We start from the raw sequence: 19,153 nt of genomic DNA, 5'->3' as shown, positions 1-19,153 counted from the left end.
TTTTTGAAAGAAACTTCGTAGAAGATTCAGTAAGTAAGCTTTTGGTTTACGTAGCTTCTTTCTAATTTTAAACTTTGATATAAATAATGTGACATGCATGAAGGTGTGTCCTTTTTCAAAAATACTAGTATGTTCTGTTTAAAATTTCGATCGATTATGTGTTCTGTTCTGTGCTTCGAATTCCTTGATTCCACTGTGTCAGTAGGAAAATTCTGAAATCTGAATGTCTGAAAACTTCTTTCTGTTACTTCTGAATTCTGTTGCACTGTTACGATTCGAATTTGAAATGGGACGAGAATTGTAGTTCTGTTCTGGCCCTCATTGGTAGGTATAAAACCATGTTCTGTCTGGCCTCCATTGGTGGGTATAAAACCATGTTCTGTTCTGGCCCCATTGGTGGGTATAAAACCTTGTCCTGGCCTCATCCCTTAGAGGACTAACATATTGGGGACAATTTGACCATGGAAATGAGATGAGTAACAGTGTTCTGTCCGATCTGTTCTGTTCTGTTCTGAATTGAGTTGATCTGTTTCTGAATTGCTATGAATCATCTGATAAATTCTGTCATTTATTCGTTTCGCTTCTGTCATTATAAGTTAAGAATATTAAGTTTTGAAAGCCTATTAAAAGGACGTTTTAAGAAAAAACTAAGTCCTATATGTATCTTTGGAATCGATCGACCCCCACTTGCTGAGTGTTTCCCAAAACACTCATCCCCTTACAAATTTCAGATAAAACTGAAGAGCAAATAAATGAGGAGGAGCAGGAAGCTTTCTAAGGTCGGTGAACGATGATCAAGATCAAGAACCAATTTATTCCTTTTGTTTAGTTTTCCGCATTTCGCAACTCTGATGTATTTATTTTATTGTCATTGTAAGACAATACTTTATTTATGAAAAAGACTGGTTTAATTTGATACGAGGCTTTATTGTTTTCAATATAATTGTTAAACAATGCCGAATGTCACTGACGCTTCGGACACGGGGCGTGACATTTAAGCGGTATCAGAGCTGCCAGGTTCATAATCCCGCTGGGATTTTGACAGACAAAATTTGACGAAGTCAAATTTTGGCAAAAGCCTAGTGCATTCCTATCTGAAGTAAACTCACCCATCAGATTCATTTACGTCTTATGTTGTGATCATTTCCTTCGAAATTCAAAGTCTAGCTCCTTCAATCATTCTGAAATTTCTAGTATAGAAAGTTTCACGAAAACTTTGTTTCAATCAAAATTTTGTACCTTTCTATCCTTTACTTTGATACCATTCTGAAAATTTACCTCAATTTATGGTCTTGTACTCGTGCTCAAGCCGCACTTTGCATGCGTTAACTACTTGAGGAAAACAAGATAAAGAAGAACTCATGAAGATTAAGAATCTTCTTCAAACTGATATACAACATCTCAACCATCACCTTGATCGAGCAAAGAGCCAGCTCGCTCTAACACTACGTAACCCATCTCACGTGGTACGACCAGTTTCCCTTAATCGAAAGTTTATAGTAAGGATTGAAACTGAGAAGAATCTTGCTAACAGCTCTCATCATCAACATGAAGACCTTTCTAGCAAGCAAGAACGTTACATCGCAAAGCTTCATGGCGCAAGGGATAGGCTGCACACCTTGTTATGGAAAACGTGGAAGAAGAAGAAGAAACATCTATGGATGTAGTGGAAAAAGAACAGTAATGTTGAGAGATGATAAAGTAGGCTAGACTGATATTATGGTTATGTGATACGATAAGAAAGACGTGTAATATTTCTTTGGGAATTTATAAAAATAAATTGAATTATAAGAGATAAGTTGAATTATATTTTTGGGAATACACCTATCTGATATAAGTTAACTTACATTTTTTGGAATTTACCTATCGAATATAAGCTTCCAACTTAAGATGAAATGTTTGACTCAGGGATAATAAATTATTTATGAAAATATGAGACAAGAATTATATAAGTTTTGATATTCAGATATAGAATTTGATTTTTGGTATGAACATTAAATTTGGAATGTTAAGCGATAAATTTAAATATGAAGGATTTTGGAATATTTAATGAAGGTAAGAAACAATAACTTAAGTTAAGAAAATAAGGTCATTACCTTAGGTAAATAAAGAGAGTTATGAGATATTGGTGGACATAGAAGGAAGTGTAGCATGCATAATATGTTCTAACTCTTCTTATAGTAAAAAGAAAAATAGGGTAAAGATTTGTGGAGAAAGACACCAACGAAACTTGTTTGTGTTAAAGCATACTAGGCTCATAGTCTTGATTAAAGGAACATTTTATAAAAGAAGAATTGTTTGAGGAATTAGTTTCTTCCGTACAAGGTTGAAAGAAATTTTAACTATGGGGACTTACGTCAATAGGCTGTTAAGGAGTTATGTTCTAAGATTCTATATTGGTTTTAAGTTTGGAGATAGTGATCGTGATAATTTAGAATAAAATAAGTATGGATACGCATATATTCAGCGTCGATTTTATTGTACTATGGTAAAATTCAACGTCATTCTGAGAATTGGTTGATTGGACAAGATTCATGCAGTGGTAGATGGTCGAGGTAAGAATGCCAAACTGCAATCCAAGAATAAATCATATTTCCTGCTTCTCAGACCTAGAAAGCCATGGAGTATGGTTAAGAAGTCTAACGAACAATAATGAGAGAATCAAAAGAAGGAATTGAGCTCAAGAAATAAAATATTCCTGTGGTACGGGAGCTCCGGAAGCGTTACCTTGAATTATCTCAGACCGTGAAGTAGAATTCAAAATTAACTTGATAGAATTAACTTGATAGATCGTGCTGCACCAAAATCTAAGGAACCTTAGCCAATGGCTTCAGTTGAACTCAAGGAGCTAAAAATTCGATTCCAAGATTTAATAAACAAAAACAAATCAGACCAAGTGTCTCTCCTTGGGGAGATTCAATCTTATTGGTGCAAAAGAATGGTGAAAGTACAAGATAGTGTGTCATTCTACAAAGAACTCAATAAGATCAAGAACAAATGTCATCTTTCAAGAATAAATGACATTTTCAATCAGTTAAAAGGAGCTAAGATCTTTTCAAAGCTTTATCTAAGTTCAGACTACCACAATTAAAGGCCAAGGCAGAGAATATTCCTAAAACAGCCTTAAAAAGAAAAAGGACATGGACACTATGAGTTCATAATAATTTCTTTTGACCAATGCTCCAACAACATTCATTGAACTCATGAACAGAGTGTTCAAGAAATTCCTCGACAAGTTTGTGGTAGCATTTATTGATGACATTCTTGAATATTCAACAAGTGAGGAAGACCGCAAGGAAGATCTTCGTCCTGCTCTACAGATGCTCGGAGAAAAATAACTATATACTAAATTTAAAAAATGTGAATTTTGACTAAAAAGTGTCACATTTCCGGGATATGTAATCTCTGAAATGGGCATATCAGTTGATCACCAATAAGGTGAATTCAATCATAGACTGGCCTTAACCGAAAACTGGAATAGAAGTTCGAAACTTTCTGGGATTAGTTGGCTATTAAGAAAATGTGTTGAAAGATTTTCTTCTGCTCACCAAACTCACTCAGAAGAACTCTAAATTCAATTAGAGTGAAGATGTGAGAAGAGTTTTTAGATCATGAAAAAGAAACTCGCTTCTACGCTAGTATTAGTACTTCTCGAAGAAGACGAGAATTTCATAATTTACAATGATGCATCAAATGAGGATTGTGATGGGCAAGTAATTGCCTATGCATCAAAAAAAAAATTAAGACCATGTGAGAAAATATATCCAACACATGATATTGAATTATCCACAATTGTATTTGTGCCAGAGATCCATAGAATCAAATTCTTTGGTACCAAATGTGAGATATTTATCGATCATCAAAGCCTCAAAAACCATTCACACAAAGGGAATTAAAGAAGAGGCAAAGACGGTGAATCGAACTGTTGAAAGATTATGACTTAAGGCTAACAAGATAGCTAATGCGCTAAGCCAAAAGGACTACATAGTGTTACAGAAAGAATTTTGTCTAATTGAGACCAAAAAATCTTTTCAAATTTGGAAATTGTTTTCAGGAATCCATGAGTACCAAGACCACTCTCAGTACGGCTTGTCAATCCCAAACGGATGGCCAAAATGAGAATAAAAATACAGACTCTTGAAGATATTCTTTGGGCATGTGCCATTGACTTCAGAGGAAATTAAATAAACATCCCATTTGATTGAATTTGCCAAAAACAATAATCATGAAAGTATTGAAATCGGAGAAAAAGCTATCATGGTACCTGAACTGTTGAAGTAACTGTTAATAAAGTAAATATTATCAAGGAAAAATTCAAGGCAGCTCAAGATCGATAAAAGAGCTGGGCTGATTTAAAGCAAAGACCGTTAGAGTTTGAAATCGATGAGAAAGCTTAAAGTTCTCACCTATGAAAGGAATGGTTCGATTTAGCAAATCTGGAAAGCTAAATCCGAGGTATGTCGGACCCTTCGAAATACTAGGAAAAGTAGGAAATCTAGTCTATCGACTGGTTTTATCACAAGGCATGTCAAGGATTGACAACGTCTTCCACGTCTCACAGCTAAAGAAGTATGTCTCATATCCAAGTAGTATTCTTGAAGTTGAACCGCTACTAATCAAAGGAAATGTGAACGAGGAAATGAAATATGAAGAAGTCCCTATTCGAATAGTGGACACTAAATACCAAGTGCTGAGATGCCGAATAATTCCATATGTCAAGATACAATGGTCAAATCATATGGAACGAGAAGCAACTTGGGAATTTGAAGAACGTATGCGCACTTGGCACACTCACCTCTTTAAAGATTTAGCTAACTCAAGTTTCGAGGACGAAACTTCCAATAAGGAGGGTGGGATGTGAGAACCCGGATTTTTCGAAGCAAAGCACCTCAAAAAGCTCGGAAAGTAGCTTAAAAAGAAGCCAAGGCAATGCAAAACCTTGAGAATTGAAGGTACCTCAGCTCAAGGAAGCTCCAAGATTCTTGGAAAAGAAACCCTCAGCTCACAAGCTAAAACCCTCAGCTCAAACAAGTTCATTCATTCTTGGGGAGAAAAACCCTAGCTCATGAGCTCGATCTTTCAGCTAAAAGCAGCTCAACCAAGCTTGTCCTAACAAGAACAAAAATGAAGCTACAAGATGAGCCAAAGAATTAGACAAACTTATTATGCAAGAATCAAACTTTGAGAGAACCAAGGATGAAGCTAAGGGATGAGCTAAAGGTTAAGACACATTAATAATACAAGAAATGACCCTTTAGAAAATCAAGATGACAATTAAGGGTGCATGGGATTTTGACCACAATTATGGATAGCCTTGAACTTGAGGAATGCATGGAGAATTGAAACACAATGATGACCAATCTTGGGCTTCAAGTTTCGGCCAAAGGGGTAGGGAAGGGCCATAATTCTCCTACAAATACTACCTCAAGGTTGGAAGAAAAGCATACCAAAAAGCACTCTCAAATTTCGGCCAAAAGAGAGCAAGGAAGAGGAGGAAATTCTTGCAGTGCAGGCGATCAAAATTCACGTCAAAGTGCTGCTGAAATCTGAAATCCTGTCTCAGTCAGCTCAAAGGCATAATCGAAGTGCTACGCGATTGAAGATCGCATTTGTTAAAGTCACAACGAAGTGCTGCTCAATTTTTGAAAGGAACTTCGTACAAGAATCAGTAAGTGGGCTTTTGGTTTACGTAGCTTCTTTCTAATTTTAAACTTTGATATAAATAATGTGACATGCATGAAGGTGTGCCCTTTTTCGAAAATACTAGTATGTTCTGTTTAAAATTTCGATCGATTATGTGTTCTGTCCTGTGCTTCGAATTCCTTGATTCCGCTGTGTCAGTAGGAAAATTCTGAAATCTGAATGTCTCAGTTTGTTACTTCTGAATTCTGTTGCACTGTTACGATTCGAATTTGAAATGGGACGAGAATTGTAGTTCTGTTCTGGCCCCCATTGGTGGGTATAAAACCATGTTCTGTTCTGGCTCACATTGGTGGATATAAAACCATGTTCTGGCCTCACCCCTTAGAGGACTAACATATTGGGGACAATTTGACCATGGAAATGAGATGAGTAACAGTGTTCTGTCTGATCTGTTCTGTTCTGTTCTGTTCTGTTCTGAATTGAGTTGATCTGTTTCTGAATTGCTATGAATCATCTGATAAATTCTGTCATTTATTCGTTTCGCTTCTGTCATGATAAGTTAAGAATATTAAGTTTTGAAAGCCTATTAAAAGGACGTTTTAAAAAAAAAACTAAGTCCTATATGTATCTTTGGAATCGATCGACCCCCACTTGCTGAGTGTTTCCCAAAACACTCACCCCCTTACAAATTTCAGATAAAACTAAAGAGCAAATAAATGAGGAGGAGCAAGAAGCTTTCTGGGGTTGGTGAACTATGATCAAGATCAAGAACCAATTTATTCCTTTTGTTTAGTTTTCCGCATTTCGCAACTCTGATATATTTATTTCATTGTCATTGTAAGACAATATTTTATATATGAAAAAGACTGATTTAATTTGATACGAGGCTTTATTGTTTTCAATATAATTGTTAAACAATTCCGAATGTCACTGATGCTTCGAACACGGGGCGTGACACTCTTGATACTTCAGTTGTATTGATTCAGTTCGATCAATCAGTTGGCACTTTCAATTAGCATATCGATATCTTCAGTTTTGGCTCGTTTAATTGATCAGTTCGAATCCTGATCAGTTCCAGCTTCCTACGCAATAAGGTAAATCATTAGAAACAAAATAACAAGTTTTGTTAACATCAAAATCAGATGTTCCAACAATCTCCGCTTTTTGATGATCACAAAACTTGAGCAATTTTTAAATTAAAAATTTAAAACTATTGATTCTCCCCCTTTGTGAGAATCAAAAACGTTTAAAAACAGGTAAAAGAAATTTTTCTGTTCGAGGGATAAATAAAAAAAAAACTCTCCCTCAAGAACTAAATTAAAAACTAGTTTCAAATCATTTTTTCAACTTGAGGGATCTTTTATTTTTTTTTTAAAGAAAACTCCCCCTCAACGGCTGATTTATAAACTGAGTAAAAAGAAAACTTTCAGTTCGAGAGATAAGAAAGCTCCCCCTCAATAACTGAATTAAAAACTCCCCTTTTAAAAATAGAATCGTTTACGTGATTAATGAAGTTTTAGCATCATTCAAGCAGTTAAGGTAACAATTCTTAAGATAGCAGTTCAGTTACGTGAAAGCTAACTGGATAAAGATGATGTTTATTTAATCAACTAAACGTCCCTTGTATCATACATTTATGCACACCGACAAGTGTAAGGGAAATTGGTACTATAATAGCAAACTTTAAAATAACATCAAATATCAGTTAGTTTATACAAAATAGAACTGGATATACTAACAACTGGTCTCCTTGAATGCTTTGAGTGCTGCATCGATCTTGGGTCTTTTTGCCGGAAAAGCAGCTAATTTGACTTGAACTCGATCTCTGTGCTGACTAACTGGTCGAGCTGACTCAAACTGGACTCAAATGATACTGAACCATATTGATAATCTACTATGATCTGATATAGCAGTTAATCGGTGGTTAGAACCAGTTAATCGGTGGTACTTCTGATGATTAAGATCCCCTTAAATCATCAGTTTTAGCTCGGCACCTTAGAGCTGCTTTCAACACAATAAATCAATGAGCTGCAATAACTCGTGTTCTAAGAATGTTTACACCGATGAATTAGATCAAGTTTGGTAGTAAACCAAGTAGAAAACACTTGAAATAATCCTTCGTTAATAAAAACTGATTGGTTTTATGTACTGTGCAACTGAATAACTGAAATTATGTAGGATCAGTTCTGGCACATATCAGTTCACTTATGGTGAAAACTGAACTGACGGATACTCTTGCTGATCAAATCAGTTTGAAAACAATAGTTAAATAGTTAAAATACACAGGATATGTTTATGGATGTTCGGAGACTTCAACTGCTCCTATGTAACCTTTTCTATCTCCTCGGGTAGAAACCACTAGAAGACTTTGATCTATACAACTACTTGTATAAACTCACTTAGCTTAGGACTTACTCTACTGCCTAACTGAACTCCTAGCCTAGACTGAAGGCAGCACCTTCCAGCCAACATTTGTTTAACGTCTGTGTGTCAAAGATTACATGCACAAGTTTAATGTCTTTGTGCAAGATCGTATTCTGAGTGGTGGTGTGTGTGTGTTTGTGAACTGAACAATGAACACTATGATGTGTTCTCACACACTGAGGGAAATAAGCTTCTAATTAGGCTGATAAAACTTTGGTGTATTCCCTCGACTGGGCTGATTGCGAACATGAAATATTCCAATATAGGTCTTTCCTCGAAAGACAGTTTCGGAGTCAGCTGCAGAAGCTCATAGCTCAGCACATGCGAAGGATTCGACATATACTTTTGCAGCATCGAGACGCGGAACACGTTATGAGCTCCCGCTAGATTCGGCGGCAACGCAATTCTGTTTGCTAGTGTCCCAACTTTCTCGATGATCTCGAATGGTCCTATGAATCTAGGACTGAGTTTGCTTTTCTTGTCAAATCTCATTACATCCTTCATAGGTGCAAATTTCCCAAAGACTTGGTCACCCATTGCAAACTCTAGATCTCTGCGCCGTATATCTGCGTAACTCTTATGTCGGCTCTGAGTTAGTCTTCATCCTATCTCTGATCTTGACCACTAACTCTGCAGTCTATCTGACGATATATGGACCCAACTCCGCTCATTCACCTACCTCATCCCAATAGACAGGTGATCTACACTTTCTCCTATAAAGTGCCTCGTATGGAACCATACTAATAGATTCTTGGTAACTCTTGTCGTATGTGAACTCAACGAGGGGTAACTTTGGCTCCTAGCTGCACTGCAAGTCAATCACGCAAGCTATTAAGAGGTCCTCTAAGATCTGAATCACTCTCTCGGGTCCCTATCTGACACAATGGACACTGGAATCCCATGCAATCTGACTATCTCTCCGATGTACAGTTCTGCGTACTGAGTCATGATGAAAGTCTTCTTGATCAGTAGAAAATGTGATGATTTAGTGAGCCGATCGACTATCACCCAAATTGCATTATATCCTCCAACCGTCCTCGGTAGCCCTGTCAAAAAATCCATAGTGATGTTCTCTCATTTTCATTCGGGAATAGGGAGCAGTTTCAGCTTTCATGCAGGTCTCTGATGCTCTGCTTTATTCTGCTGACATTTCAAGCACTCACAAAAAGCGCAAAATATCTCGCTTCATGTCCGGCCACCAATACAAGGTTTGCAGATCCTTGTACATCTTCGTACTCCCTAGGTGAATAGAGTACGAGGTGTTGTGGGCCTCCTTCATAATATCTTCTCTAAGTGAATTACCATTAGGAATCCACATTCTGTCGTGATATCGGACTACACTATCCTCGACCGAATACAATTTCAAACCCTTGGACTAATCCCTCAGTCTCCACTTTTGTAACTGCACCTCAAAAGACACACCTGCTCGAATCCTGTTTCAGCGTCGACCGTAATATCAGGGTAGAAAGATTAGAGCATCGCCATTAGAATAAACTGCAAGCTCAAATCTCTGAATCTCTGCCTGCAAGGGTCTCTGAGCTGATAATTGAGCAATCACTGCCGTCTTCCTACTCAGTGCATCAGCTACTACATTATCCTTACCCGGATTGTTGTTAATGTCATAGTCGTAGTCCTTCACCAGCTCTAACCATCCACTCTGTCTCATATTCAGCTCTTTCTGTGTAAAGAAGCACTTAAAACTCTTGTGATCTATGAAAATATTGCATTTCTCCCCATAAAAATAATATCTATAAAACTTCAGGGCGAATACTACTGTTGCTAGATCGGGGTCATGAGTAAGATAATTCTTCTCATGGACCTTCAGCTGTCTGGATGCATAGGCTATCACTCTGTCATGCTGCATCAGAGCTGCGCCCAAACCTAGCTTCGAAGCATCTGTATATAGTGCATACTCTCTTTGCCTTGATGGCATAGCTAGAACTGGTGCTGAAGTCAATGCTTGCTTCATCTTTTCAAAACATTCCTCCCACTCTGATCCCTAGATGAATTTGGCATTCTTCTTTGTCAAAGCAGTCATGGGTACCGCAATAGAAGAAAAGCATTGAATAAACTTTCTGTAGTACCCAGCTAATCCTAAGAAACTGCGGATCTCGGTCACACTCTTAGGCACTGGCCATTCTCTGACTGCCTCAACCTTGGTGGGATCCACCTCGACTCCAACCCTGGAAATAATGTGGCATAAGAATGCCACTCTGTCTAGCCAGAACTCACATTTACTGAACTTGGCATACAATTGTCTGTCTTTCAAAGTCTGTAGCGCGGTTCTCAAGTGATGACTGTGCTCGTCTCTGCTCTTCGAATATATTAGAATGTCATCTATGAAGACTATAACGCACTGATCCAAATACAGATAAAATATGCGATTCATAAGATCCATGAAGATCGCTGACACGTCAGTCAGTCTGAAAGGTATCACCATAAACTCATAGTGCCCATAACGCGTCCTGAAAGCCGTCTTGTGCACATTAGACTCTCTCACCTTCAGCTGGTCATCTCCTTATTGAAGAACTATCTTCAAAAACAATGATGCTCCATGAAACTGATCAAATAGGTCTTCGATCCTGGACAGAGGATACTTTTTCTTGACTGTGACTCTGTTCAGTTCTCTGTAATCGATAGATAGTCGCATGCTGCCGTCTTTTTTCTTCACAAACAATACCGGTGTGCCCCATGGGGAAAACTAGTCCAGCTAATACTGAATCTATCTTTCAATTCTTTCATCTATGAAGGTGGTAGACGATAAGATGCCTTAGAAATCAGCACCGTACCCGGAATCACCTCGATAGAAAAGTCCACCTCTCTGTCTATCCTCAGGAAAGATGCTAGGAAAATCTCTGGCGATCTCGACATCCTCTAGTCTCAGACTGACAGGCTATGATACTGACGCAATGCTCGCCAGAAAAGCTTGGCAACCTCTCTTCATCAGTTTCCTCGCACAAATACAAGAAATGATGTGTGGCATATTCTTGTTCCTTGCTACCTCAAAAAATAAAAGATTTCCGACAGGACGGTCGAACAGATATTGACCTCTGCCGAAAATCAATCGAAGCTCTATTTGATGAAAGCCAGTCCATGCCCAGAATAATGTCAAATTCAGGCATCTGCAGCGCGATCAGATCTGCCTGAACAACATTCTTCTGCAATCGAAGCTCCAAATTCTTCACTATCCTCGAAGTAAACATCTGATCCCCGGAAGGAATCGAAACTTTGTAGCCCAAATCCATGGCCTCTGGTACAATTCCTAGTCGCTTGACAAAAGTCTCTGATATAAATGAATATGTAACTCTTGAATCTAGCAGAGCATAGGTGGCTACACCTAAAATAAATATCCTCCTGCGACAAAATAAACATTAAAATCCGATAGACTAATAATTCGAGAAACTCTATCGATAAACCCATATTTCTCGAAGATTCTCCATTAAATCTTTAAGAATTCTCGAAAACACACATTTTAACCAACCAAAATTCTCAAATTAACTAAACTCAACTCAACCCTTAAATCCATCTAATTAGAGCATGCAATTTATTTTATTTTAAGTTCTTGGTTCCAAAAGTAGTTCTGCTAGCCAACTTAACATTTCATGCAATCAAGGAAATTTCAAAAGAAATGGTAAGCAAATAGGTTACCGGTGATCAAAGTCGAGTCAGGCTCTGCTTCTGCCTCCTCTGCGAGCATGACATAGACCCTACCAGTAGTAGGCCCCTTGTTCCTTGGGCAGTCTGCAGCTTTGTGACCCTTTTCTTTCTAGATAAAGCACTTAAACGTCCGCCACATGCATTTACCGTAATGGAAACGGGTGCACTGATTGCAAGGATGCCTCTCCTCTTGTCTCGGGGCACCTGGATTCTGAGGGAGCTTCTGCTGTCCCGGCTTCTTGAGATGTCCTTGGGTGCACAGATCCCTGAACTGGTTACAAGTGAAAGTAGCCAAATTCACCCCATGTGCTGCTCCCTCCCACCAAAAAGATGCATAATCTCTCAGCATATGTTCTATTTGAAAGCACAATGAGTGGTTGTACACCATAAAATATTATAATGGAATTCTTTTCATCTTTCCCGTAATTTTTACTGTAATAATTTTTGGGTGTTTTTCCCGTAAATCTCGATGTCCAATTTATTCTTTATTTTCATATTATTATCTCATTTTGCCGTATGTGGGGCCAACATTAAATTGAAGCTTCTGGATTTGCAAAATCTATTAAATCGTGATTGAAAAGGACAACAAGCTTCAAAATGCATATAATTCAAATAATGGATATTGGTTGTTAGGGAAATTCCCCAAGGTGACCAAATCTCATCGGCACTTGACTGCTCGGGTGACCAACTATTTTGGTAGCATAAATTGTTATCTGAAAATCCAATTCAAAGCATTTGAAACCAAAATAGACGACTTGTTCCCACCCCTAATCCCTAAGGTGAACTATCGCAAACATAACTGAATATGCAGACATTTGCCATCAGTAATCCCTGTTTTTCAATACTAGTTTGTGGCCTCAAACATTAAGCACTATTTCTAACGTCTTTAGTTTATGGAATTTACAGATGGAACTGGGAAACCAAACCAAGAAGGGATAGAATACTACAACAATCTAATAGATGCTTTACTTGAAAAAGGTTAGTTTTGTAAGGAGAAAGAATACTTATGAGAAATCATACGTGCAAGTTCTTCATTTCTAAGTAGTTGTTCAAAATGTTGTTTTTTTGTTAGGAATTCAGCCCTATGCAACTTTATATCACTGGGATCTTCCCCAAATCCTTGAAGATAAGTATGGAGGATTATTAAGCAACCAAGTAGTGTAGGTGCATTGTTCGTGGAATTCACTTTGATTACAGTGTGTTTTCTTGGATTCGAGAATGAAGTTTAATACGTCAAATTTTTTACTTGTTACAGAAAAGATTTCGAAGAATACGCGTTTACATGTTTCAAAGCTTTTGGGAATAGAGTTAGACACTGGATAACTTTCAACGAGCCTCACGGTATTGCAATCCAAGGTTATGATTTTGGGGTTCAAGCTCCGGGGAGGTGCTCTATCCTGGGACATTTGTTTTGCAGAGCAGGAAAATCATCTGTCGAGCCTTACATAGTAGCTCATAACGTACTCTTGTCTCATGTTGCTGCTTATAGAAACTACAAGCAAAATTTCAAGGTATTTCTGTTTATTAAGAACTTATTTTGAGGGACAAAAACATCTCTGGGACCAATCTTAATAGACGTCATTTTTACCAGGAAAGCCAACGAGGCATAGTCGGGATAGCATTAGACGCCAAGTGGTATGAACCAATATCTGATGTTGATGAAAACGTAGACGCTGCAAGGAGAGCATTGGATTTTGGAATCGGATGGTAATGACATACGAATAAAATGTACTATTTCGTAATTTTGAAAATGATGGTCTGTATTAAATGATTACATGCCTTGAATCTGATTTTAAGGTTTCTAGATCCACTTCTTCTTGGGAGTTACCCTCTTTCAATGCAGAAGCTGGTGGGTGAAAGACTCCCTGAAATCGGTCCGGACTTGTCCCCACTACTTAAGGGTTCGTTGGACTTCGTTGGGATAAACCATTACACTAGTTTATACGCTCGTAATGACAGAACTCAAATTCGTAAGCTGATATTACAGGATGCTTCGTCTGACTCAGCTGTAATTACCACATGTAAGATGTTATAAAAGCGAGTAAAAACTCAATCTTTCTGTCTAAGATTCATCAACATGATATTAATGTTCTATTTGTGCATGTTTCAATAGCTTCAAAGCGAGGAATCTCTATTGGCGAAAGGGTAAGTAGCATCGACCAATTTACCATAATGATCATGAACCAAAATCAGTCCCTGGCCCTGGAGTAAGCTATGCCTTCTTGTTGTTCCCTCTTTTACAGGCTGCGTCTAGTTGGTTGCACATTGTTCCATGGGGTATTCGGAAGCTGGCGAACTACATCAAAGACAAGTATGGGAATCCACCTGTAATAATAACCGAAAACGGTGAGTCTGTTTCTTTGAAAATTCTTTGAATTCTAGTCATGATATATTTGAAATAAATTGAATTCATGATTCCAGGGATGGATGATCCTAATAGATCACACGAAACACCAGATAAAGCATTGAAGGATGATAAGAGAATAAATTTTCACAGGGACTACCTTTCAAATCTTTCGGCTGCCATAAGGTAATCATGGTAAATAAATTTATTTTCTCTTTGGTTTCTCAAACGGCTAAATTTCATTTGTATTCGTGTAAATATTCACATGTATGTTTTACTTTATAATAATAACAATATTCTCATGATTAGAAACATAATTTTTAGTTTTCAAACCCATATGATCAAATATTTAGAAAATTCATTTAGGTCGATTTCATAATGTAGGCAAGACAAGTGCGATATCCGTGGTTACTTCGTTTGGTCGTTGCTCGACAATTGGGAATGGAACATGGGATATACGGTTCGGTTCGGGATATATTATGTGGATTTCAAAAACAACCTTACCAGGATTCCTAAGTCCTCAGTCAAGTGGTTCCGGAACATGCTAAACTCAAAACGAGAATCTAGCCATGTGTTTCAATAGTATATATGCGTCGGTACCATTGAACACTCTATAGGATTTTATTGTTTACATTATACCAAGTGAAAACAAATTGAAACACTTCTCATAACTAATTGTTGTACTTTGTAATCATACACATAAATTGGGATAAATCAAGCAGAATTATTCTTTTTATGCCAAGTTTATTTTCTCCCTCTAAAGAGAAATTAATATAAATTTTAATGGGAAAAAATGACGAGTTGGCATGCATGATGCATACATTACATTCTTTCAAAAGACTCATATCCATTATGTAAACTAATACATCGACGTACGCGTTGCGTGCTTGTATAATATTTTTTTATAATTAATTCGCTTTATATTTAAAAAAGTATAAAAAAGTAATTATGAGAAATAGTGAGAGACTGTACTGTAATTTTGATATATAAATTAAAAATTAATTAGAAAAAAGATAAAAAAAAAAAAGACGAAACAAAAAACAGAACTTACAACTTGATGATTAAAAAACAAAGACTCTGTCTGCTAAGCTACATGTGATTATATTGTACTTTTAACACTTTATTAATATATATAATTATTAAAACGGACCATGACACCAAAACTAGTTATTTGCTCTAAGGGTCTCCAATATAATAATATAGCATAGAAGTATAGATATGCATACAAAATGTATACCCAACAAAAATGCATACAAAGTAATTTCCAGAAATACTCTTAAATCTGAATATTAACTTTAGATTTTTATTAGCGAAATGGAACTCTTTTCTCTAGAAACATGATACTTTTTTAACACGAAAAGTTCGAAGTCCTTTTTTCTTTAAAAAAAAAAAGAAACCAAGCTTAAAAATCTAAAATAAATTAAACGAAATCTTTTAAATGCGAATATGTATTTTGTACTTCAGATTTTTCGGAAGCTTCAATCTTTTAATAAATGATTTTAAACATTGATAAATCTATCATCAATCGACGCGAACAAATCAAAAATAAAGTCTTAATTCTCTAATTTTTCATTAAAATGCAGATAAGAGTGTAAAATTGAAGTTTTCTACTTCCCTAGCCATTCAAAAAAAAAAAGATTTTTGTGAAATACAATGATTTTCCTTCTTTGTGTTGTCTAATTTATGTGTTTCGTAAATAATATCTTCTTTTGTACAAAAACAGACATTATATATTCTTGATAAGATAAAAAAGCTGCTCTTCAAATTTGATTCAGCCTTTGTGCTTTCCCTTTTTCAATCTTATTCTTCTATCCTCCATATACTTCATCCGGCTGTTTTATATATATATATATTGAAAAATTTTGATGCTTAATGAATGAAAATTAAGCAAATTAATCAATGTGTTTGATTGGAAAAATTCGAAAAGAAAAACGAAGCTTAATGAACGAATATTAAGTTTGTTGATTCTGAATCAAACTCGAAACAAGTTCATTGAATGTTGAAAGAACTTAAAACGAGTAGTCGGAACATGTAAGGGACGGAAACGGAAAAAAAAAAAAAATCAGTCGTGAACAGTAGCAGGCGCGCACCTGCGCGCCGATCCGCCCGCCAGGCAGGTGCTGCCGAGCGCTGCCGAGAGCGCTCGGCCCGTGCGCGCCCATTCGAATTTTTTCGTGTCCCTTCGGATTTTTCTGGTATTTTTTCATTTCCTTGGCATTGTTTGATGATTGTGGTCAGTTACAATGGCCAAGGGACACCCTTATGAATGAAAGCTCATGTCTTTTCACTTGAAAAACATTAAATATTTGATTATTGAAAATCAAATATACATAACATCATTTTGCATCTTCTTTTTCTTCTTTCTTCAACAAGAGAGAGTTCTTTCATTTCTTTGTGATAGAACTTGAATATTTGAGTGCTCATTATTCAAATGTTGTAGCTGTATCTTGGGATAAGATTGCCACCAACTCTAGCACATTGTGAGGGTAAATTCTTCTTAAGGAAAAAGTGTTCAACACTTGCATCTAAAAGCCATTATTTTTGTTTTCTTCTTGCTTCTCCCCTCATATTTGAATACCCCAAACAACAATCTTAAGAAGAATTTCGGATTTTTATTCATTTGCAAGAAGAATATCAATGGCATCATCATCTACAACACAACATGCAACCGTTGCACCAGGAGAGAAACCAGAATAGTTTTCTGGTGTGGATTTCAAAAGATGGCAACAAGAGATGCTCTTCTATCTCACAACCTTGAGTTTTTCAAGGCTCTTGAAGGAGGATCCTCCCACCGTTGCTGAAAACGAGACAGATACCAAGATAAGGGCCGCTTTGGATACATGGAACCTAAGTGATTTTGTGTGCAAGAATTACATCCTCAATGGACTTGACAATGCATTGTACAATGTGTATTGTCAAGTCAAGACCGCCAAGGAACTTTGGGATATGCTTGACAAGAAATACAGGGCGGAGGATGCGGGTTTGAAGAAGTTCATTGTTGGGAGATTTTTGGACTTAAAGATGGTGGACTCAAAATCTGTGATGAGTCAAGTGCAAGAATTACAACTTATCTTGCACGCGATTCATGCGAAAGGAATGAGCCTAAGAGAGTCTTTCCAAGTTGCTGCATTGATCGAGAAACTCCCTCCGTTGTAGAAGGATTTCAAGAATTACTTGAAGCACAAAAGAAAGGAGATGGGATTGGAGGATCTCATTGTGAGATTGAGGATAGAAGAGTACAACAAGAGCACCGAGACCAAGGCAAGTAAAATGACAGAAAGGGTGAACATTGTTGAATCGAGTTTCCAAGGGAAAAAGAGGAAGTTTGAGAAGCAACCACAACAAGGCCAACAACCACCAAACAAGAAGAAGTTCAAAGGCACTTGTTATAACTGCGGAAAAGCAAACCACATGGCTAAGGATTGTAGGAAGCCAAAGAAGGGAAATCCTCAAGCCAACGTAATTCAAGAAAGGTCGGTACTATTTGATTTTTCTGAACTTGATTTGTCTGCAGTTATTTTTGAAACAAATTTGGTGGAAAACCCCAACGAGTGGTGGGTTGATACTGGAGCAACTCAACATATTTGCTCCAACAAAGGGATGTTCACCACATACACTCCATCGACCGGGAGAAAACTATACATGGGGAACTCCGCTACATCTGAGGTGGTGGGCACCGGAAATGTGGTACTGAAGATGACATCGGGTTTGGAAGTAACCTTTTGTTAATGCACTTCATTTACCAGACATAAGAAAGAACCTCGTGTGTCTCTGTTGGTCAAACATGGGTTTAGACTAGCATTTTAGTCTAACAAGGTAGTATTGACTAAGAATGGTCATTTATTGGAAAAAGATATCTCGATGAGAACCTTTTCAAGTTGAATGTAATGGCTATACGCCAAAATGTTGTTGAAAGTAATAAAGACAAAAGTTCTATTTACTTGCTTGAGTGTTCTCATTTATGGCATGTTCGTTTAGGACACATAAATTTTAATACCTTGCAACGTTTAATGAAACTGGAATTATTACCTAAACACAACGTCGATCCAACATACAAATGCGAAATATGTGTTGAAGAAAAAATGACCAGAGCGCCTTACCACTCGATTGAAAGATGTACAACTCCTCTAGAACTAATACACACCGATCTTGGTGATTTAAAGTTTGTACAAACTAGAGGAGAGAAAAGATACTACGTGACATTCATTGATGATCATACGAGTTACTGTTACGTATATCTTTTGACGTCTAAAGATGAATCTCTTGAAGCATTCAAAGGTTATAAGACCGAAGTTGAGAATCAACTAGGCAAACAAATAAAGAGGGTTCGAAGCGATAGAGGGAACGAATACGGAGCACCGTTTGATGAATTTTGCACATCTGTGGGCATAATTCATGAAACGACTGCTCCTTATTCACCACAATCGAATGGCATTGCCGAAAGAAAGAATCAAACTCTTAAAGATATGATGAATGCTATGTTAAAAAATTCAGGACTACCCCAAAACTTATGGGGCGGAAGCAATACTATCGGCTAATAACATCCTGAACAAGATACCCCAAAAGAAAAATGACAAGTCACCTTATGAATTGTGGAAAGGTCACAAACCTTCCTACAAGTACCTTAAAGTGTGGGGGTGTCTAGCTAAGTTTGAAATATCAAAGCCTAAACAAGAGCGAATTGGACCAAAGACAGTCGACTGCATGTTCATCGGGTATGCACATAATAGTAGTGCCTATAGGTTTATAGTGCACAAATCTGAAAATGTAGAAATGAATACGGGCATGACATCTGTGTCAAGAAATGCAGTATTTTTTGAAAATATATTTCCTTGTAAAGAAAGGAAAGAAAATGGTTGTAGCAAGCGAAAACTTGAGACGGAGCATGCAGGTCTAGTGCCTACACATGAACCCACTCTAAATGAAAATGCTATACCATTGGAAGGCTCTTCAAAGGAGTAAGGTCAAAAAAGAAGCAAAAGAGCTAGAATCTCAAAGTCTTTTGGTCCAGACTTTCATACTTTTATGTTGGAGAATGAACCAAAGAACATACAAGATGCTCTGGCTAGCCCTGAAGCTCCCTAT

General features: G+C 37.1%; 1 protein-coding gene across 1 annotated transcript in view; it reads left to right on the top strand.

The window, feature by feature from the left end:
• Positions 1-14,797, top strand: part of LOC140991487 (putative beta-glucosidase 41) — a 40,695-nt gene extending 25,898 nt beyond the window's left edge. Inside the window, exons 5-13 of the mRNA XM_073461492.1 lie at positions 12,631-12,702; positions 12,797-12,884; positions 12,980-13,235; positions 13,316-13,431; positions 13,522-13,745; positions 13,838-13,869; positions 13,968-14,070; positions 14,146-14,254; positions 14,453-14,797. Of these exons, the coding sequence (XP_073317593.1) occupies positions 12,631-12,702; positions 12,797-12,884; positions 12,980-13,235; positions 13,316-13,431; positions 13,522-13,745; positions 13,838-13,869; positions 13,968-14,070; positions 14,146-14,254; positions 14,453-14,651 (1,199 nt within the window). The 3' untranslated portion in view covers positions 14,652-14,797. The remainder of the gene's footprint in view (positions 1-12,630; positions 12,703-12,796; positions 12,885-12,979; positions 13,236-13,315; positions 13,432-13,521; positions 13,746-13,837; positions 13,870-13,967; positions 14,071-14,145; positions 14,255-14,452) is intronic.
• Positions 14,798-19,153: the final 4,356 nt, after the last annotated feature.

The sequence above is a fragment of the Primulina huaijiensis genome, chromosome 1 (assembly GCF_012295235.1).
Source record: "Primulina huaijiensis isolate GDHJ02 chromosome 1, ASM1229523v2, whole genome shotgun sequence".
Taxonomy (NCBI): domain Eukaryota; kingdom Viridiplantae; phylum Streptophyta; class Magnoliopsida; order Lamiales; family Gesneriaceae; genus Primulina; species Primulina huaijiensis.
The sequence above is the reverse complement of the archived record's forward strand: the minus strand, read 5'-3'. Positions and strand labels throughout refer to the sequence as shown.